Raw genomic sequence first — 20,562 nt, 5'->3', positions numbered from 1 at the left:
CTACCTAAGGTCAGACGTAGAATGAGTAGGTAACAAATGTGCTACTCCATTCGCAGAACTACGCACATATTGCACTAATATATAATTAAAGTGCTCATACAATTCAACACAATCTAGAGCAATCGTATGAAAATAGCTAGCTCCATCTATGCCTTTACAAGCTTCGGCCAGTAGTTTAGAATCAGTTTGAAAGATGCAGTGGTCATAGTTTAAGTTTTGGACCCAAGATAAAGCCATCTTCAAGCTTAAAGCTTCAGCTTCCTTAGGCTGCCATTTACCAGCTATATGATTACATCTCGCACGAACAAACTTCCCTTCTGAGTCCCGAATTACCGCACCAACCCCAACACAGTTATCCTAACAGAGGGTTGCGTCAATATTCACTGTTATCCATCCAACATGTGGCTTGCTCCATCTTGAACTCTCAACAGACATTGGAAGGTTCTCCTTGTGCTCAAGAGCACAAGCCTGTCTCCATTCAGAAAGCAAACTCATTGCTGCAGATTTTATGCCGAAGGCAGACCCATTTACTCGGTTCCACACCCAGTTATTATGACGGTTCCAGAGACTCCAACAAAGCATTCCAAACATAGCACATTGCTCCCGGTTCAGAGTTTGGAAAACTCGATTAAGCATAGCAGAACATGACTCAGTGCAGTTGGTTCGAACTTGATCATGGAAGGTTGTCATTGACCAAACTGTTTTTGCAAAATCACACTCAAAAAGGGTGTGCAGATCACTTTCATTGTGCATAAAACACCGAGGGCAACGTGTATTTACCTGAACATGTTTTGAAGCCAAAACCAACATGTCGGTAAGAAACCTTTATAGACACGCCACAAAAAACACATTACCTTACTTGGAATTTTTAAAGTCCAGAGCCGATGCTAGAAACTGTGCAATGTTGTATCGTAGGGACCTTGCAGCTGCTTATAAGCGCTTCTCACCGTAAACTTGCTCTTAGAATCATGTAACCAGAACCAAGAATCACTTTTTTGATTAAGAGGGATTGGAATTCTTTGGATTAACTGATAGTCTCGGTCATCGAACAGCTTAGCCAACAAGTCAGTGTCCGGCGTATTTGTGTTAGAGTGCATTAAATTCTGGACGTAAATATCCTGTAGCTCAGGGATAACGGATGTAGATAAACATCCATTATCCTCACATGGTAACCAAGGCACCTTCCATACCTTGGTGTTAGCCTTATGATCAATTCTCCGTCGACAACCTGATTTAACAGCATCTTTCACGGATAAGATACGACGCTACAAGTAGCTTGGATTTACACCTATCTCCGCATTCAAAAAATCTGTACGAGGGAAGTACCTAGCTTTCAGAAGCTTAGTGACAAGAGAATTTTCCTCTGTTAGAATCCGCCACCCTTGCTTAGCTAGCATAGCTGTATCAAAAAGACTTAAACTTCTTACTCCCAAACCACCTCCATATTTTGAAGAACACAACTGATGCCACGATGTCCATCGGATTCCTTTACCTTGAGTCCCCTGCCCCCACCAAAAGCCATTCAATTTCTTCTCTATCTTATCACAAATGCTGCTAGGGATTAGGAAAAGGCTCATCCAAAAATTTGGAATGGCTTAAGCTGCTGTTTTCAAAAGAGTGAGTTTCCCACCTTTTGACATAGAAATATTTTCCCAGCTTTACAGCCTTTGAACCACTCTATCAATGAGGAAACCAAAAGTATCATTTTTGTTTCGCCCCACAAACATTGGCATGCCTAGATATTTATAATGGGCATTTAGTTCTTGAACCCCCAAAGTAGAGCAAACTTTTCCACGATCAACCCGTAATGTGTTTGGACTGAATGTAATGTTCGACTTAGAATAAATAATGGCCTTCCCTGAAAGGTTTTCATATTTATGCAAAATTCTCTTCATCGTACAAGCTTCAATATCAGTAGCTCGGAAAAATAGATAACAATCATCAGCGAAGAGGAGGTAAGTTATAGAGGGTGCACCCCTAGCTTTCGTAGCACCATGAATTAAACCCACACTTTCATTCCTGTTAATGATCGAAGTTAAGCCTTCCGCACAAAGGATATACAGGTAAGGAGAGATGGGATCTCCTTGGCGGATCCCCCGCTGCGGAGTAATACTGCCAAAAACCTCGCCATTGTGAAGAAAACTATAGGATACCGTTGTGACACAAGCCATTATGCGATTAATCCATAAAGGTTGGAAACCAAATTTTACCAACATATTCTCAATAAAACCCCATTCAACACGGTCAAAAGCTTTAGAAACATCAATTTTCAGACCTGCAACCCCATACTTTCCTTGAGTTTTCCTTTGAATATAATGGTTTACTTCATAAGCAATAATTGCATTATCCTTAAGGAGACGTCCTTCTACAAAGGCACTTTGCTTGTCTGAGATGATCGAATGCAAACATGGATTTAGACGGTTTGTCAAGACTTTAGATATGATCCGCATGAGAACATTGCAAAGAGAGATAGGTCGCAGTTGAGTCGCAATTGAGTCATATATTGTGGTTGTTTAATTTTCGGAATCAGGCAAACAAGGGTGTTGTTAACACCTGGAGGAAGCTCACCTGTTAACATAAAACTTTACAAAAATTAAAAACATTTGTGCCAACAATACTCCGGTACGTTTTATAAAAGGCAGGGTTAAGGCCGCCTGGATCGGGTGACTTGCTTGGATGCATAGAGAAAATTGCATCTTTAACTTCCTTCTCACTAACAGGGAACATTAGTGTTTGATTCATAACAGCAGAAACAAACACAACATACTCCCCATATGTCAATCACTCTGCAGCTTGGGAAGATTGAAATAGTTGAGAAAAATAATCTACTATATTGTTCTTGACTGCATCATTAAACTCTTGCCAAACTCCGCTTGAATACATCAACCCTGTAATATGATTTCTACTTTTCCGTTTTGAAGCATAATTGTGAAAGTAGCGTGAATTTTCATCCCCTTCTGCAAGCCATAGTTGTTTTGCCCGCTGCTGCCAAAATATTTCCTGTTTTTCAATAAGGCGAAGGAAATTCGATCGAGCTTCACTATAGAGCTGCAGACTTGGAACATCTCTTCTAGAACGATATTTCTTCATATGGTTCCTATACAGTTTCAAATTATCTTTTATCTCTTTAATCAAACCGCCACCCTATTCTTCAAGTTTTAGGCAGCAGTACGCCAATTTATCTAAAAGGGTACCTGTGGCCATATCCTCCCAACAATTGGCAATCACATTTAAACAGTCTTTTCACGAATCCAAACATTTTCAAATCTAAAACATTTACTTTTGAGAACATAGACTTTTCTGCTGAGATCAAGGAAGAGAGGGAGATGATCCTAGATCGAAACATCCACAACTTTAACAACTGCATTTGGAAACAAGTTTAGCCAAGCTCGAGTTGCTAAGCCTCTCTCCGGGCGCTCCTGAATCCACAAGTCAGTACCACGACATCTTTCCCAGTTAAAATACTCACCTTCATAACCAAAGTCAATAAGACCACAGTTAGCTACAATATCTGAAAAACCTTGTAGTAAAGCCCGGGGTTGTTTACGCCCTCCTTTTTTTTCACTGTCAAACATAAGATCATTATAATCGCCAATCATACACCACGGGAGAGACGGTTTTTGAGCCAACATGGAGATCATATTCCAAGCTTCTACTCGCCTACGTATTTCAGGATAACCATAAATCCCTGTATACCTCCATCTACCTACTTGATCATTTGAAACTTCAAAATCTATATAATTATTACTACTATCAATTATCTGAACTGCATCTTCATTTTTCCAGAAGAGAGCCAAACCCCCCCCCTCCCGGTGCCCTTGAACATCAACTGCAAAGAATCCAGTAAAGCCAATATTTTTACAAATATCAGCAATCTTATTTGATTTGACTAAAGTATTAGAAAGAAAAATAATGTTGGGCCTATAATGACTAATGGTTTCTTTTAGAAACCGAACTGCCCGTGGTTTGGCCATCCCATGGCAGTTCCAAGCTAAGAGACTCATAATATCTGGAAGGCCTGGAGTCCAGGACCCGCCAATATCACGTTTTTTGACCCACTGTTAATCACAAACCCACCAGCATGCATAGACTCCTGGTCAATAGCATTCTCCTGTAAATCTTCTACTATCCGCTTTCTTTTAGGGTCTAAAATGACTCTATCATTTTAACTCAAATTATTTTCAACAGTCTCCCTCTGATTTTGCTCTGAATTTATTATAATCTTATCCCCCTTATCACACGAGACAATCCTAACTACCTCATCATCTCCACTAATTTCGCGTATCATACCACCATCGACCTCCATGAATTTCGGACTTCCCCCCATCACCATGACTGGTGTTTGAAGTTGTATGACTGGGATTGCCTGCTTTCTTCTGGTTTGGTCCTGTATTAGCATTACGTAACCAACGAGCCCTTGCTCCAATTTTGTTGGACCGGGTTGTAGCTCTCGGCCATACTCCATACACACGCTCAATCAGCTTCTCCGGGTTCGCATAAACTGCACTGCAGTCACTATCAGAGTGCCCAATCTTTCCACAGACAAAGCAAAAGGAACTCAGTCTCTCATACTTGAAGTTTATCGAATTCCAGTTATTGGCATCACACTTTAGCTTCATTCTCCATTTAAGCGGTTTCGTAATGTTCATAGTAACCTTGATCCTCAGATGATCCTTCCAGCTCTTGTTAAAATTAGCAGGATCAGATTTAATATAACAGCCAAAAGAATCACCAATGCTTTTAAGAACAGTTTCAGAAATGAAGCCTTTTGGCACATCATAAAGCTGAACCCAGATGTCAACGTCTTGCAGCGGTATTGAATGAGGATCTTCATTTTCTGACAAACGGTGACACACATGCATACTCTGCTCAAAAGACCAGGGGCCACCCTCGATAACCTTCTGCAGATCCAATATATGAAAAAAGATAAAAGAATATCGATAATTACCCAGGTCATGAACCTCCTTTCCTTCTTTTGGCCTCCAAAGCGATGCCATGATGTTCTGCATTGCATTGAAATTTATATTCTTATCCGTTAAGAATCTCCCAATAAAAATATACGTTGGGGCATTATTTGCTACACCTTCATCAGCCACCAGAACACCTCATTCATCATCTTCTTCTAATGTCATATTCGCATATAGCTCCTCCAAAGATTGACTTGATCTCTCCATAGTACCACGTTTAGAGAATGAAAGTAATGACTAAAAGAAAGAAACAAAAAGGACTAAAAACCTGTCAGAGAGACAGACAAAACTTGACAATTAGCAAGACTCCATGTTATAATAACAAAAGTTTTATGTTTTTCCTAGTTGCGCACACACGAGGCTCCAAGAGAAAAACTTGGCCGCCTACTTACCATTTAGGTGGCACCAAAGAATATCATGTCGCAGATGCTCCACTCAGTTGCGGTCTCATGAATTGAACTTCGCTGCCTTCGTCGCATGCGAAGCGAATGGGCGTTGTGCTATATTTCGGGATGGGGGCTGGAGAGAGAGCAGAAGAATGATTCATTTGGATCCACGAGCTTTTCAGCCCAAAAAACTATAAGAACCAATTAATGTCTGCCTATCCATGAACATCGGTTGGAGAGATGTCTGGAATAACCTAAATACGTACCTATAGGAATCACCCTTAGCTTTAAGGTTTTTAAGTTTTAGCACAAGATAATTTCTTTTTAATTGGGAATGAAGACACTTCCGTGCTTAGCCCTGCAGATCTTTCTTGGTAAGACGAATGTGTTATTTCATCATTCGCCCAAGAGATTAATCGAATCATCTAAAATTTGGAGCCTGAAGTGCAATTAGATCTATTTTTAGGGAATTTATACAGACTTTTTGTAAAACAAATTTTTAAATATTTTAATTCTAAAAATTTCTCAAACTTGATTACCATTTTTTAATACTTAATTAAATCATTAATATTCGACACCGTCTACGTTACTTGGTCGAAATAAATTTATTTGTCTTGTATTTTAAAAACTAGAAAAAGTGCATGTACAGTTGAACCTCGATGAATGAATTGAAAATTGATACTCTCTATATCTCATTCATTTCTATACACTTTCCTTTTGGGGATGTCTCATTCAATTTTATACATTTCAAAATTTACCAAAAATAGTAAAAAAATTATAATATAAAAATTAACTACACCCACTTACATCCACTACTTTCTTCCACTACACTAACTTTATACATTTAATATTGATTGACCCCACCACTTTACCCATTTTTCTTACTTTTTTTTACAACATTCCACTTTATCTTAATCTCTGTGCCCAAACCAAACGTATACGATTCAACAGGATGGAGGGAGTAAAATAATAATCTCGTTAAAATTATGTTTTTTTCCGGTTCCAACATAATGAACACATTGCATTTATACTTCCGATAAAATAATAGACTCACTAAAATAATATTTTTTTTATTCCAACCTTATTGGTTATTACTTTAAAAGAGGTTTAAATGTCGAGAAATACTAGATATTAAAAAAAATAATTCAAAATATAAGTACAAAAGTCGTGGCATGATTGATGTGAAGGTATAAAATAACTTAATTAATACTACAGCTGTGAACGCAGACGAATAATTCTATTTTATATCGAACTCTATATCATTATAATTTATATTAAATTCAACTTCTTTTAACAATTTAAATTTTAAATCATATCGAGTTTTATATTATTCTACTTTATTACTTTGAGCTAAATTAAATTTAAGCAGACTAAATATAATTTTTAAGATTTAGTTGATATATAATGTGACTCGGGTTAAGATAAAATAATAATATTATCAACCCCCTAAAAAAATATACTAATGAATTTGGATATACAAAATAATATATTTTACTTATATAGGATAAAAAAATACATTATACAATTGATTCAGACTAACACAAAACTACAATAAAAATACAATTCGAACAAGAAAAATAAAATCATATATACTAATTATTCAATCTAAAAAAAATTATGTTATTTATCCAGACTTAAAAAAATTAAAATTAAAATTAAATTAGTTAGTTTAATTTGGTCGGTGTATTGGGCATTGGGCTAAAATAAAATAACGTAAATCACTGATCCGAGATAAATCAAATTAATATTACACTAAATATAATTCGTATCCTATTGAGATGAACAAAAAAATATAATTTTAATTGAAACATAAATATTATTTTTTTTAAAATACACATATAATTATTAATAAAATATATCGCTCAATCAGTAATATTGTCTTTTTCAAATATCTTTTATAGAGTTATAGTTAATCGATTAATTAATCACCATGCTAAAATAATATTTTTTTTAAGGTCCCAACATAATAGAGACATTATATTTCCCTCAATAAAATAGTAATTTCATTATAATAATATTTCCCCCTACCAATACTATCACTTTAAATAAGTTAAACGTTCTAAAAAGTTATGAACATATACGTCTACAAATATAATTATCATGAAATCATATCATTTAAAATTTTAAATGACAAAATTAAGAATTGAATTAAATTTTTAAAAATATATATAATATTAAAAAAAATTATGCAATACGTGAATCGCACGAGTCTTAAGCTAGTATTTTCCTAAAATGTATTTGCTCATTTGTTTATGAGGAGTACATGGACATGCTTATGCCACCTTAAATGTAACACTTAACCTTTCAACACGCGCCCTATAAGCAATCGTTAACAATCACTATCTTATCTTAATTTGGTAACAATTGTTATTTTAATTAGGGGAATTGATGTTAGAGATCCCGTTTTGATTAGGCTACGTAGACAAGATCTCCAGATCTTTATTCTAACAATTACATGTAATCTCTTAGAAATGAGTTTTTGTTCTCGTAAATTTTCGAGGTGAGCGAGGATCGAACCCAGTACCTGAGACGACAGAGACCACAGAGGATAAATTCTTAACCAACTGAGCTATCCAACCGTGCTCATGCTCTCATTTATGTTAATAGACAGCGATGCATTAGATTGTAGCTGTACTCTGGCGAACTTAAGGGATGTGGTCCCTAAAATAAAATTTATTAATATTAAACAAATTGAAATATATAAAATATTTTCAGAAAATTATAAGTATATGTATCTCTCTCAGTTCTAAAAATTACTGATTTTACCGATTAATCACCCTATTAATCGTTTTAATATGCTCTATCGATTCGATTTTATAATCCGATTAATCACGGTACTATTTTCTTAAATTAATATATTTAGTATAATAAATTAATCATTTTTATATTTTATTAAACACATCCTATTAATGCTTTGATTAATCAATTCCATTAATCAATAATTATCCGATTAATCACTAAAAATTACTCCACCGAACAAATGCCGATTTCCGTTTTTTAGAACAATGATATCTCCTTAAAATATATTCGATGTCCGCCCCTGTCCGGTCATTAATTGCTTTACTATTTTGTCAAGGAAAGCAGATACTCTCACTATCCCATTGGTTTCTTCCGGGGACGAGATTTCGGCACGTATTTTAATGCTTAACTGAAGTATAATTATAAAAAAAATATGAAAATATATTTTATATTCACATTAAAATATGTGTCGACTATTAAAGAGAACATATAATGAATTGAATGAGACGGAGGTAGTAACATTTTTTATATTTTAGCCTTTTTTACATAAAAATGCCAGATGTCCGAAATTGGATGACAAAAGATTTTCAAAATATTAAGTGAAATATTCCGATTAATCATTTATTTTAGGGAGTACAACTGTACAACCGGATTGTTAGTAGTTTTTGTTGTGTTTTTGAAAGTATACACAATTTTATCAAAAAGGTTACAAATTATTCGCCTTACGCATCATGATAGAACTGTTTTGCTGACTCAATCATTTATTTACTGAATATTATTTACTCCCTCCGTCCCAACAGGTTCTATTAGACCTGGCAATTCGTTCGTATCGTATACTTCCGTGTCGTGTATTTTCGTGTACTTAAATGTTAAACACAAAACCGACATGTTTAGCGTTCGTGTACATTCGTGTTCGTGTACTTTCGTTTCGTGTACTTTCGTTTCGTGTATGTCGTGTTAATTGAATATTAATATATATTAAATTTAATATTAATATTAATTAAAATATTATATTTTTAGGTAAAAGAATTATAAAATATATGAAAAATATATATATTTAGATCTCAATTCTAGACAATATAATGAAATCATATAATATTTTAAAAATAAATATGCATACATTTATTGCAATTCTACATATATTTATAAAAAATATTAAAATTTAATGATAATATTTATTTATGTCGTATACTTTGTGTCGTGTCGTGTACTCGAAGGTTAAACACAAAACCGATACTAAATGTCGACCGTGTACTTTCGTGTTCGTGTACTTTCGTGTCGTGTACTAAAAATGCAAACACAAACACTAAATTTTCGTGTCGTTTCGTGTCGTGTAAGTCGTGTCGTGTCCAAAATTGCCGGGTCTAGGTTCTATATGTTCACTATTTGCACGTATTTTGAGGCTTTCATAAGTTATAGTTTCATAATGTTTTTTTAATTTTTTTTTGAATAAAAATTTAAACATAAAAATTTTATTCATAACAAAAAAATTCAACAAAATATTATGGAGTTATGCTTTAAACGAGCATTGAAAAACGTACCAAACAGTAATGTATAGAATTCAACGGAACAGAGGAAGTACTGCGTGTACGTAACTGGCTATGTGCATGACTATTTGTGTTTAACTTGCGTCTGGAAAGAAGCAAGAGCTTTCTTAAGCTGCTGAGTGTATACAAAAGGTCGCTCCAATGGTGCTAAATGGCCTGCCTTCTCTATGTATTCAAGACTCGCATTGTCTCCCAGTTTTCTGCAATAGTATTCAACGTCTTGGTAATTATTAAATTTTATATTTCGAATAATTTACTATACCGCAATTCGCAGTAATCTTATAAGATTCATTTATTTATAAATTTAAAATTTTGGGAAATTTGGAAAATAAATTACAATAATTTGACGGAGCCACCTTACCGTCCTCGTCATCTTCTGATTTATATAATAGATAAAATAAGCATGCAATTTTGTTATACTCTCTCTGTCCCATTAAATTCTCCACATCACTTTTTTGACACGCTTTTCAATACTTATTTAAAATATAACTCCATTATTATTTTTTTAAAATTTTTTTTCTGTATAAAAGTTTTATGTTTAAACTTTTATTCAAATAAAAAAAATTAAAAAAACATAACAAAACTATATTTTATAGAAGTCTCGAAATGCGTGTAAATAGTAAACGTATCGAAATCAACGGGACGAAGAGAGTATATATATTTTCTAAAACAGGTTTAAAATGAAACAACCGACATATATATTTAATTGTGCTTACGATTAAATCTCGACAAATAAATATTAACAATATCGTGGAAAGAAAATTCATTCATCAAATTATTAGTTTATCGTGAGTAAAAATGTACTCCTTGTCTCTTAACATTTTTTACATCGGAGGACGGGTGCTCGACACGTATTATAAATATAAAGTATAGTTTCCTAAATTTTTAATTTTTTTTTCTTCTAAATAAATAATAAAATATTTATATTTTTATTAAAAAATTAAAATAAATTATGAAACTATACTTTATAACAGTTTTGAAATATGCGTAAGTATAAGAAAAAACTGTAAAATGAATGACTTAAAAAATATTTGTAAGTATAAAAAAATTGTAAAGAGTATAAAGAAAATTGTAAAAAATAAATGAGACGAAGTGAGTATGGTTTATGTTATTGACGTTATGTTAAGATCGCTCAAAAAATATGAGATTTTTACGTAAATATCCAAGTTATAGAAAATATTTGCAAAAATACGTATTAACCTCATATGCAATCACATACGTAACCGTTTCAACCTCATATGCGAAGTATCCGGTGTAAATGTGTAATAGAGTGCATGAGCTGCCCAAAAACACGTACATGAATGTAGTAGTTAGAAAGCACTTACCCCTTGATATTCTCGGCGACTTGGGAGTTGAAAATCTTATCATCATCGCCCCACAACAAATGAATCCTCTGAAAATTTTCAACACATGTGCATTTAGATTTTTATTAAAAAAATTAGATATCAAAATATACTATATTTAAACCTGTTATTGAATTTTTTTTGCCTAACACGTTGAATTTGACGTGAATGGTGATAGGGGTGAGCAACGGGTCAGAACCGAACCGAACCGGAACCGAAAGAACCGAGAACCGAAATAGGAATATTTTAAGAACCGAACCGGACCCGTTTATATGTAAGAACCGAACCGGAACCGAACCGGAACCGAACTGTAAAGTTCGGTTCGGTTCTGAACCGAAAGAACCGAATTTATATTTTTTATATCATATTTATTTATTTTGCATATTATTTTGTATTCTAACTTTTTAAATTTTGACTAGTTTGATTATGTATTTATGGTAACTTAGTAAAAGAAGATTTTTATTAATGGCAGATCATTTTGAATTCGATTACTTTCTAATATTTAAGAAGAAAAATATTTATAAAAATATTCAAAACTTCATAAATATTTAAAGAAACGAGTAAGACAATAAAAATCATAATTTTCTTAAAATTTATTAAAATATTATAAATAAGAAAACATAATACGTAATATATACATATATTTATATATATATTTGTATTTATTCATTTATATACGGTTCGGTTCGGTTCTTACGGTTCTAGTATGTTAAGAATCGAACCGAACCAATAACCGAAATTTCTAGAAAAATAAGAACTGAACCGGATCCGAATTAGTTAAGAACTGAACCGGAACCGTAATTTTTGATCGGTTCGATTCGGTTCCTGGTTCCAAACCGTAAGAAATGGTCTTCAGAAGGAGACTAGCATATCGCTGTTCATATCGCTCTGTCCATGCCTGATATTTTGATTTTAGGTTTATTTTTATCGGCAATTTTATTTTCGTAAATAGACGGTTTGTCAAATCGCTAGATGGAGACCAGCGTCCAAAACATACGGCTTAAAATAGTAGAAAACCTGGGTGTAATTGGGGGCAGCTGCATCTTTGTCCTTGACGACCAAGGCCTTCAGAAGTTCATTTTTCTCTTTTCTGTTGTCAAACATAGCCTGCATCAACTAGGTAATTAAATCGTGTTTTCGATTTATGTCAAGTCCATGCTAAACTCGAAAAATGTTAAAACAAAGAAGTTAACGAATAATTATGTGTAGGGGATGATCTAGTAAGGGATACGAGGGATACATGTCCCCCTAAAATAAAATTTTACTAAAAATATATAAAAGTATTTTCGAAAATTCAAAAATATGAGAGTGTTTTTATAAAATATGGTCAGTGTCCAAGGATTATAATTACTAGATCCGCCCCGGACTATGTGTAAAATAATTAGTACTACCACTTTTAAAAACATGTCTTATATAATTCAAAAATAATTTTAATATTTATTTAAATATCCTTGAAATTTCTGACATGCAATTAGACCTGACAAAATGGATTTAGAAAATCAATCCGAGATCTTATTAATATCAAAAAGAGATAATCTAATATTTAACAAAATTTGAAATAATCTGATACCGACCGAAATTGATTCAATTCAGCTAAATTCAATAATGATCCAAAAATTAATTTGATCCGAAACGAAAATTTAACCACAGTCAAGATCATATCACAAATTAGTATAGACTTTTAAAACATTGCAAACACCAAACCATCTTACTATATTGCTGGAGGAAAATAATACTCCCTCCGTATCAAAAAATATTTCTCATTTTGACTTTTTATACTATTTATTATAAGCGATTGATTACTAATTTATGTCCAATTTATAAGATCAAGTATAGTCATTAGTGATCTTGTTAGATTCGTACTTATGAGTACTTTAATACAATGAAATTTTTATATTTAATACTAATACGAAATTAAAGATATTAACAATAAAAAATGTGCATCGGCAAACGTGTTCAACACAAACGGGAAAAGTATTTAGGGACGGGGAGTAACTGTACACAAGTTACAAAATTGACAGTTCAAAAATCAAAATTGTCCAGTTTAAACATACCTCCAGAAAATGTGTGTAAAATACATCAGGCAGCCAAGGCAGCTTATGTGTACCAGAACTCATCATCTCTTTCACACCATCAACAGTCTCCGGCATCAGCAAATCTGACCAGCTCTCTCCTCCAAACTTCGCCATGCCAGCTGCCGTGATCGACTCCGTCATCTCCATCACCGTCCCCGTAACCACCATGGACTCAACCAGGTCCTGATATTTTCTCGCCATTTCAAACCCTACCATACCACCATAACTGAGACCCACAATTGTACATTTTTCGACTCCCAGTTTCTGTAGTCCCTTAGCCACGCACTCGGCTTGAAAAGCAGTCGTGCAATCATATTTATCGGTAACAGAGTTACCGAAAAATATGAGATCGGGCACGTACACAGAGTACGTGCCCGATAAAGACATGGCTTGAAATAGCCATGTGAGAATGCCATTAGCAGCAAAGCTATGAAGAAACACTACAACAGGCTTCTGAGCAACTTTTGTTGGAACCCAAAAGTTTAGTACTGTTCCGGGTTCGATCTCAACTAGCTTTGGCGTCAACCCCGCTAGTTTGACCGCCCTATTTACAAGTGGCTCTAATATCTTAAAAAGATTCACCATAATTCTCTCCAAAACAATACCAAGAAATGTGTTAATTATATCTCTTGAGCTAGATCGTGAATAATATTTATATGCATTTTGTGCTAGTATTATTACTCCCTCCGTCCCAAAATGATCTTCTCGTTTTGACTTTTCATACTGTTCATTGTAAGCGAATAACTATTAATTTACGTCTAATATATAATATCAAACATAGTCATAAGTGATTTTGTTGGATTCGTATTTATGAGTTAATACAATGAAATTTTTATATTTAATACTAATATGAAATTAAAAATATTAACAATAAAAAAAAGAGTGTATTGACAAACGTGTCCAATACAAATAGAAAAAGTTTTTAGGAACGGAGGGAGTAATATGTACGTCAAACAATGGCGGACCTGTACCGTACATGCAAGGCCAACTAGGCTACTACCTAGCTTCTTTTTCTAGAAACCTACTACCTTAATTAGCTAATTAGTCAAAGGGAAATATTATTTTCAATTTATTGAGCTATAAAATGTGAAAAATATAGAATTATCTTGGTATTGATTTTTTCTTAAGGTTGTTCATGTGATCTGGGGACAGTTTGTATTATTACCATATCTTTGCTCTTAATATTAAAAGTCAGTTGTGGAAATTATATTTTTCTTCAAAAATTATATTTTTTTATTCGGTTTATGCTTATCAATAATAAAAAAAAGAAAAATGCTATTTTCAGAGCTATTTATTTATTTTTGAGCAAGAATATGGTGGAAAGATTAAACTGTATCCCTTAAAAAAATTAATACAAGGATAATTCGATATTAAATAATTAATACAAGCTATTTATTTATATATCGTTGGTTAAGAATTGCCCTGATTAAATTAAATACGATATTAAACACAATCAAAAATAATTTTAATTCGTTTAGAGAAAAATGAATAAAAAGTCGCAATTGATTGCAAAAGATATTTTGTAAATATTTTCAGAAAATAATAAAATCATAAAAATATCAGCATGATATTTTAGATAATTTCATGATGAATTTTACTAATACTACTTTATAACAAAATTTTATTTAGTAAATATTAAATTGGTGTTTAAGAAAAGTAAAACTATTATAATTGTAGGTACTTCAATGTAAAATTGATTTCTTACACAATTTTATTACTGTTTAATCGTGCAATTATTTTTATGATGTAATTCAATTTAAAAAAAAAACTTGTATATCTTTAAAATGAGAACACTCCAACCAATTTTGAGATAAGCAACGCTTTTTTTTAAACCTACACGTGAAGTATACTTTTTTTTTTTTAAATAATATTTTAAAGCCATGCAAATATCACGAGTACGAGGCATTATAATAATTCATGTAGGAAAAAGTAAAGAAGAAATCTTTAGAAAGAAAAGTCTAAAATCGTATAATAGACTAATAAAGTAATCGTGTTGAAATTATCAATATAAAAATAATTATAAATCGTGGCTGTCAGATTCGCAGATATTTTATGGGATAAAGTATGTAAAAGTCAAATATAGACCGTTTAGATACGTGTATATGTCTTCAATGTGACCTCCCAAATAGGGAATTGTGTTTCATTCAAATATTCAAATACTTCTCTTTTTTGTCGATGTGGTTGGTTAAATACATTCACCTTTACCTATATGGCTATATTTGAAAATATTTAAGAAAGCATTTGAAAACTTGCGTTTAATTTCAAATGAGAAATTTTAAATTACAGAATTCGAGTTGCCATTTGTTTTTTGAAATGAGCGTACTTGCATTAAAATCAAATAGCATTTTCGGCAATAATACAACTGATAAAATCTGGAGTAGTAGTTAACCACTCCAGAGAGTCTGACATAGAACACGTAGCTTGCGCAAGCAAATGAGTTACTGTATTCGCAGACCTCGGGCAATGAATCACTAACACCTAATTAAAGTGTTTAAGAAATTTTTTACAATCGTCGATGATCGTATCAAAGTATGAATATCCTTCCTCCCCATCGATTGCATCCACCACTGATTTAGCTTCACATTCGAAGATACATCTATAATTACTCCACTCTTTCGTCCAGAAGAGTGCCTCACGAAGACCTATTGCTTCTACTTCTCTCGACTGCAAGCTTCATTTGATCATCATGCTACGACCTCGAATAAACTACCCATTGCTATCTCGCATAACACATCCAATCCCCATCTTCCCTGTTCTTACCTGGCATATAGCATCTGTGTTGATTTTAAACCACCCATCAGGAGGTTTCGACCATTTTCTTCTTCATAGGGCTTGTTGTGATCTCTGCTTTTTCATCTCCTTTATAGCACACATCCACTCTGCAAACATACTATTTGATCTGGACTGTACCCAAAGCTGGAGCCATCAACTCGATTCCACTCCCAGTTATTTCGTCTCTTCCAAAAGGGTCAACACATCATCCCTATCATACTACATCTCTCCCAATTACAGTGCTGAAACACTCGCTACAGCAACGACAAAGCCGTCTCATTTTGCCAGCGGTTGCATGATATCTACCAGTCCCATACGACTCCACACCTCTTTTGTAAAACAACAGCTAAATATCACATGAATCTCACTCTCCACCGTAGATTGACACCATACACACCTGCAATCCACATCTACATACTTCTTCCTCAACGCCTCAATAGTAGGTACCACCCCTCGATATAACCTCCATATAAAATTAATAACTTTACTCGGCAGATTCAATCCCCAGAGCTTCTTCAAAAAAAATTTGTCCGGACATTCCAACTCTCCCCTTACCTTCCTATAACAACTCTTAACCGTAAACTTACCTTCTTCATCAAACAACCAATACCAAGAATCTGTTTTGCTCCTTAGTGGAATTTGAACTTGCTTAATTAGTTCATAATCCCTCGAGTTGCATATTGTTGGGAACCACGGATTTGGGGTGTTACTACGTTTTACGATAAAGATTATGAAAAGAAGATTACCTTGTTAATGGTTGATTCCACGCTCTTCTATTGTATTCCCAAATTCCCTTGAGCGAAGTGTGGCCTCCGTCTTCTCAAGTTATCCTCTCTTCTTGCTCCTTGGTGGTTACAATATGTTTTCACACAATTGCCAAGCAAGAAGAGAATAAGAATATATATAGGCTACAATAGGGACCATGGATAATTAGGTTGGGCCTTCTAATTACATCTTGAGCCTAGCCCAATGTAATTAAATATTAATTCAATCCACTAAAGAATTAATATTTGCACTACCTTTCCTAATACCGTAATTTAATTAATTCGGTTCCAATATTATTTGCTTATTAAATTCCCCATATTTAAAATATCATATGTCCATTAATTAAATAAATTACTGATAATTTATTTAATTAATATCTTTTATCCTTGATCATCCACTCAACCTTTATTTAATTATGCCAGAATAAATTCCACCTGCAGGGTTTCACATAATTAAATCTTTTTGAGCTTTCAAGGGGACATCATTAACCCGAATATTATCAGGACATGAATTCCTTCAATAAATAATATCCACCATGTATATAATTCCATCACCCAAAATATAATGATATAATTCAAAAGAATTATTTCATATATAAATCAAAGCATGTAAATAATATACACGTGTCAATTACTATTTCCGGATTAAGAACCTAAGCATTAATAATAACATAGAATCTTAGTTCTCCTTCTTAATCAGTATTAAGGGAACAATTCTAAATTTGATCCTGTTCAATATACACAAAGTATACTAGCATTATTTATTAGTCAATATAAACTAATCTAAATAATACTACAGCCATACCAGTGGATTGTCCAACACCACCTGTGCTGTGAACCTTATTATATTATATAACCGTATTTAACAATCTAATATTCTGTATCCCATTTGATACTAGATTGTTCACAATATATAATATTAGACAATATGTAAACATTCAAATGATTCTCAAATAAACTGGCCAGAAATAAATGTACATACTTCAAATAAATATTTTCAGTATACACTAACACATATATCCCTTAAAATATCCTCATCCCATCTTCTTTGATTTTCTATAAACAAACTGTCGACAGTGGCTTCTTGTAGCTATTCCGGCATATCAGTAGTCAAATAACCATTTTCCATGGAAGGTAGCCATGGAACATACCAAATTCTTGTGCTTTTACCATTCCCGATACGACGTCTACAACCCTTATTCATTACTTCTTGTGTTGCCATCAAACTCCTCCAAACGTAACTCGGGTTTTGACCAATTTTTGCTTCCAGAAAACATGACTTAGGAAAATATCTAGCTGTTAACAACTTCGTCACCAGTGGGTTTGCTTCAGTAATTACTCGCCAAGTCTGTTTTGCTAGTAATGCAAGATTAAATTCTCTTAAACTTTTAAACCCTAAACCTCCACCTTCTTTGACATCACATAATTTATCCCATGCTAGCCACCTGATACCTCTGCCTACTTCGCCATCCCCCCACCAATAAGCGTTCATCTGCTTCTTTATTTTATGACACACTACCACTCGAATTAGCATCATATTCATCCAAAAATTTGGAATCACCTGAGCTGCTGATTTCAATAATGTTACTTTCCCCGCCTTCGAGATCTTTTGGTTCTGCCAGACCTGCAACTTTTGATCAACTTTTTCTGGAAGAAACGAGAACGTTGCTATTTTCTTTTTCCCAACACTCATTGGCATTCCTAAATACCTTTCATGGGTCTGCTGCTCAACCACTCCCAGCTGTGCACACACCTTTTTTTTGTCAGCTGCCGTTGTATTCTTTGAAAAAGACACTAAAGACTTCGTGTAGTTTATCATTTGCCCTGATATACTTTCATATCTACTCAAAATATTTTTCATTACACTAGCCTCCGCTTTTGTGGCATGAAAGAAGAAATAACAATCGTCCACAAAAAGTAAATAAGGTATCGTAGGTGCACCCCTCGCGATTGTACACCCATGAATTAATCCCACATCTTCATTACGACGAATAATGGCGCTAAGCCCTTCATAACACATTATACATAAGTAAGGGGATATCGGATCCCCTTGCCTCACCCCTCTATACGGTCTGACCTCTCCAAACACCATTCATTTATGACAGAAATTATATGTCACAGACGTTACTAGCCCCATAATTCTTTCGATCCACATTTTTGAAAAACAAAACTTTGCCATCATATTCCGGATAAAGTCCCATTCAAGCCTGTCAAATGCTTTCAAAATATCAATTTTGAACCCCGCTATACCATTTATTCCTTGAGACAACCTCTTCATATAATGATTAATCTCGTAAGCAATTAATGCATTATCAATTAGTAGTCGTCCTTCAACAAAGGCGCTCTGCTTTTCCGAAATCAAATTTTCCAAACATATCTTCAAACGATTGGCTAGTACTTTTGACAAAATCTGGATCAAAGCATTGCATATCGAGATTGGACGAAGCTCATACATAACTTGCGTATTCTTCACTTTTGGGATTAAACAAACTAACGTTTGGTTAATTCCTTCCGGTAGTGCACCCGTATTCATAAACTCCTTACAAAAATTCACCACATCTCAACCTACAATACCCCAATAAGTTTGAAAGAAGGTCGGATTTAATCCATCCCTACCTGTAGCTTTCTCCGGATGCATGGAAAATATCACACTCTTAACTTCCATCGTCGTAATCTCCCTTGTCAACTCTCTTTTCTCTTCATCTGTCACCTGGTTTACCACTTCTCTATCTGTCAGCTTACTAATACTAAACGTCGATTTAAACAGCTCCACAAAATAGCTCGTCACTACCCCTTGTATTCCCTCCCCTGTCTCCTGCCATTCACCTGCCTGGTTTTTTATACGATGAAAATCATTTTTTCTTTTCCGAGCTGATGCAAACCTATGAAAAAACTTTGTGTTTTGATCCCCGTTTTGCAACCAAAAAATCTTTGCCCGTTGTTTCCATTACACTTATTTCTTCTCCAATAATTTCAAATATTCCCACCGAACCTTATTATACGCTTGAATACCAGTTACATCTCTCCGACTTCGAAGCTTTCTCAACTGTGATCGATACTCCACTAACTTTCTTTTAAACTTCGTACGTTGTCCTCCCCCCCTCCGATTCATCGAGTTTTAAACAAGCCAAATTCATTTTTTCCCAGATGTCCCTCCCTGCATTAGAATCCCAACTATTTTTAACCACATTAAAACATTCTTGCTCTTTAATCCATATATTTCCGAATCTGAATCTCCTCCTTTTTTCCATGTACACTTTTTTGTTAAGTTGCAATAGAAGAGGTAAGTGGTCTGAGGTTGCAACCTCGATCACTTTCACTTCTGCTGCTGAAAACATATCACACCAACTCGGCGTAGCCAATCCACGGTCTAATCTTTCTTGTATCCAGTTTTGACCACCTCATGACTTCTCCCACGTAAATCTTTCCCCAACAAACCCCAGGTCTCGTAAATTACTGTCTTTAATCGCCTCATTGAAGCCATTAAAACACCACTTCGGATGATCGTGCCCCCCCTTTTTTCGTTCGCAAAAAGCAAGTCATTAAAATCCCCAAGTATACACCACGGCAAGTTAGATTTACGAGTTAAACTTCGAATTAAATCCCATGAATCATATCGTTTCCCCTTCTCTGGAAATCCATAGTACCTCGTATATCTCCAGCGACCTACTTGATCATTCTCTACCTCGAAATCAATATAATTTCTTGTACTTTCTTTGACTACACATACTCCTTCGTTCTTCCACATTAATACTAATCCTCCGATGTGCCCTATCACATCCGCCGCCACACATCCTGCATAGTTAAGCTCTTTACAGACCGTCTCAGCCTTATTCTTCGTAGTTAAACTTTCAGAAAGAAAAATAAAATTGGGCTTATACTGTTGTGTGATTTCTTTTAGAAATCGAACTGTGTGTGGTTGGCCCAGCCCATGACAGTTCGAAGCTAAGCAACTCATTGTGTCAGGCG

General features: G+C 34.1%; 3 protein-coding genes across 3 annotated transcripts; all 3 read right to left on the bottom strand.

Moving 5' to 3' along the window:
• LOC141683748 (uncharacterized) lies at positions 1-2,450 on the bottom strand. The gene is made up of 5 exons (XM_074488500.1): positions 1,663-2,450; positions 1,287-1,551; positions 948-1,118; positions 400-780; positions 1-357 (listed from the first exon to the last, which is right to left on the bottom strand). The coding sequence occupies exons 1-5, from the start codon at positions 2,448-2,450 to the stop codon at positions 1-3; spliced, it is 1,962 nt and encodes a 653-aa protein (XP_074344601.1).
• Positions 2,451-3,332: 882 nt separating this feature from the next.
• LOC141683745 (uncharacterized) lies at positions 3,333-4,997 on the bottom strand. Its single transcript, XM_074488494.1, has 3 exons — positions 4,461-4,997; positions 4,259-4,387; positions 3,333-4,058 (listed from the first exon to the last, which is right to left on the bottom strand). The coding sequence occupies exons 1-3, from the start codon at positions 4,995-4,997 to the stop codon at positions 3,333-3,335; spliced, it is 1,392 nt and encodes a 463-aa protein (XP_074344595.1).
• Positions 4,998-9,542: 4,545 nt separating this feature from the next.
• LOC141683009 (uncharacterized) lies at positions 9,543-13,689 on the bottom strand. Its single transcript, XM_074487698.1, has 4 exons — positions 13,037-13,689; positions 12,000-12,089; positions 10,965-11,032; positions 9,543-9,839 (listed from the first exon to the last, which is right to left on the bottom strand). The coding sequence occupies exons 1-4, from the start codon at positions 13,640-13,642 to the stop codon at positions 9,704-9,706; spliced, it is 900 nt and encodes a 299-aa protein (XP_074343799.1). The 5' UTR covers positions 13,643-13,689; the 3' UTR covers positions 9,543-9,703.
• Between the last annotated feature and the right edge of the window lie 6,873 nt (positions 13,690-20,562).

This window comes from Apium graveolens, chromosome 9, assembly GCF_009905375.1.
Source record: "Apium graveolens cultivar Ventura chromosome 9, ASM990537v1, whole genome shotgun sequence".
Taxonomy (NCBI): Eukaryota; Viridiplantae; Streptophyta; class Magnoliopsida; order Apiales; family Apiaceae; genus Apium; species Apium graveolens.
This window is presented reverse-complemented; position numbering and strand designations above follow the sequence as displayed.

Coding starts and splice junctions, on each gene's coding strand:
- LOC141683748 (XM_074488500.1), bottom strand. CDS start 2,450: ATGCGGATCATATCTAAAGTCTTGACAAACCGTCTAAATCCATGTTTG. Junction 781..947: donor ATTCTAAGAGCAAGTTTACG/GTGAGAAGCGCT, acceptor AAACATGTTCAG/GTAAATACACGTTGCCCTCG. Junction 358..399: donor CAAGATGGAGCAAGCCACAT/GTTGGATGGATA, acceptor ACCCTCTGTTAG/GATAACTGTGTTGGGGTTGG.
- LOC141683745 (XM_074488494.1), bottom strand. CDS start 4,997: ATGGCATCGCTTTGGAGGCCAAAAGAAGGAAAGGAGGTTCATGACCTG. Junction 4,388..4,460: donor TGATTGAGCGTGTGTATGGA/GTATGGCCGAGA, acceptor ATGCTAATACAG/GACCAAACCAGAAGAAAGCA. Junction 4,059..4,258: donor AAATTAGTGGAGATGATGAG/GTAGTTAGGATT, acceptor TGTGATTAACAG/TGGGTCAAAAAACGTGATAT.
- LOC141683009 (XM_074487698.1), bottom strand. CDS start 13,642: ATGGTGAATCTTTTTAAGATATTAGAGCCACTTGTAAATAGGGCGGTC. Junction 11,033..11,999: donor CTGCCCCCAATTACACCCAG/GTTTTCTACTAT, acceptor GAAAATTTTCAG/AGGATTCATTTGTTGTGGGG. Junction 9,840..10,964: donor GTCGCCGAGAATATCAAGGG/GTAAGTGCTTTC, acceptor ATACTATTGCAG/AAAACTGGGAGACAATGCGA.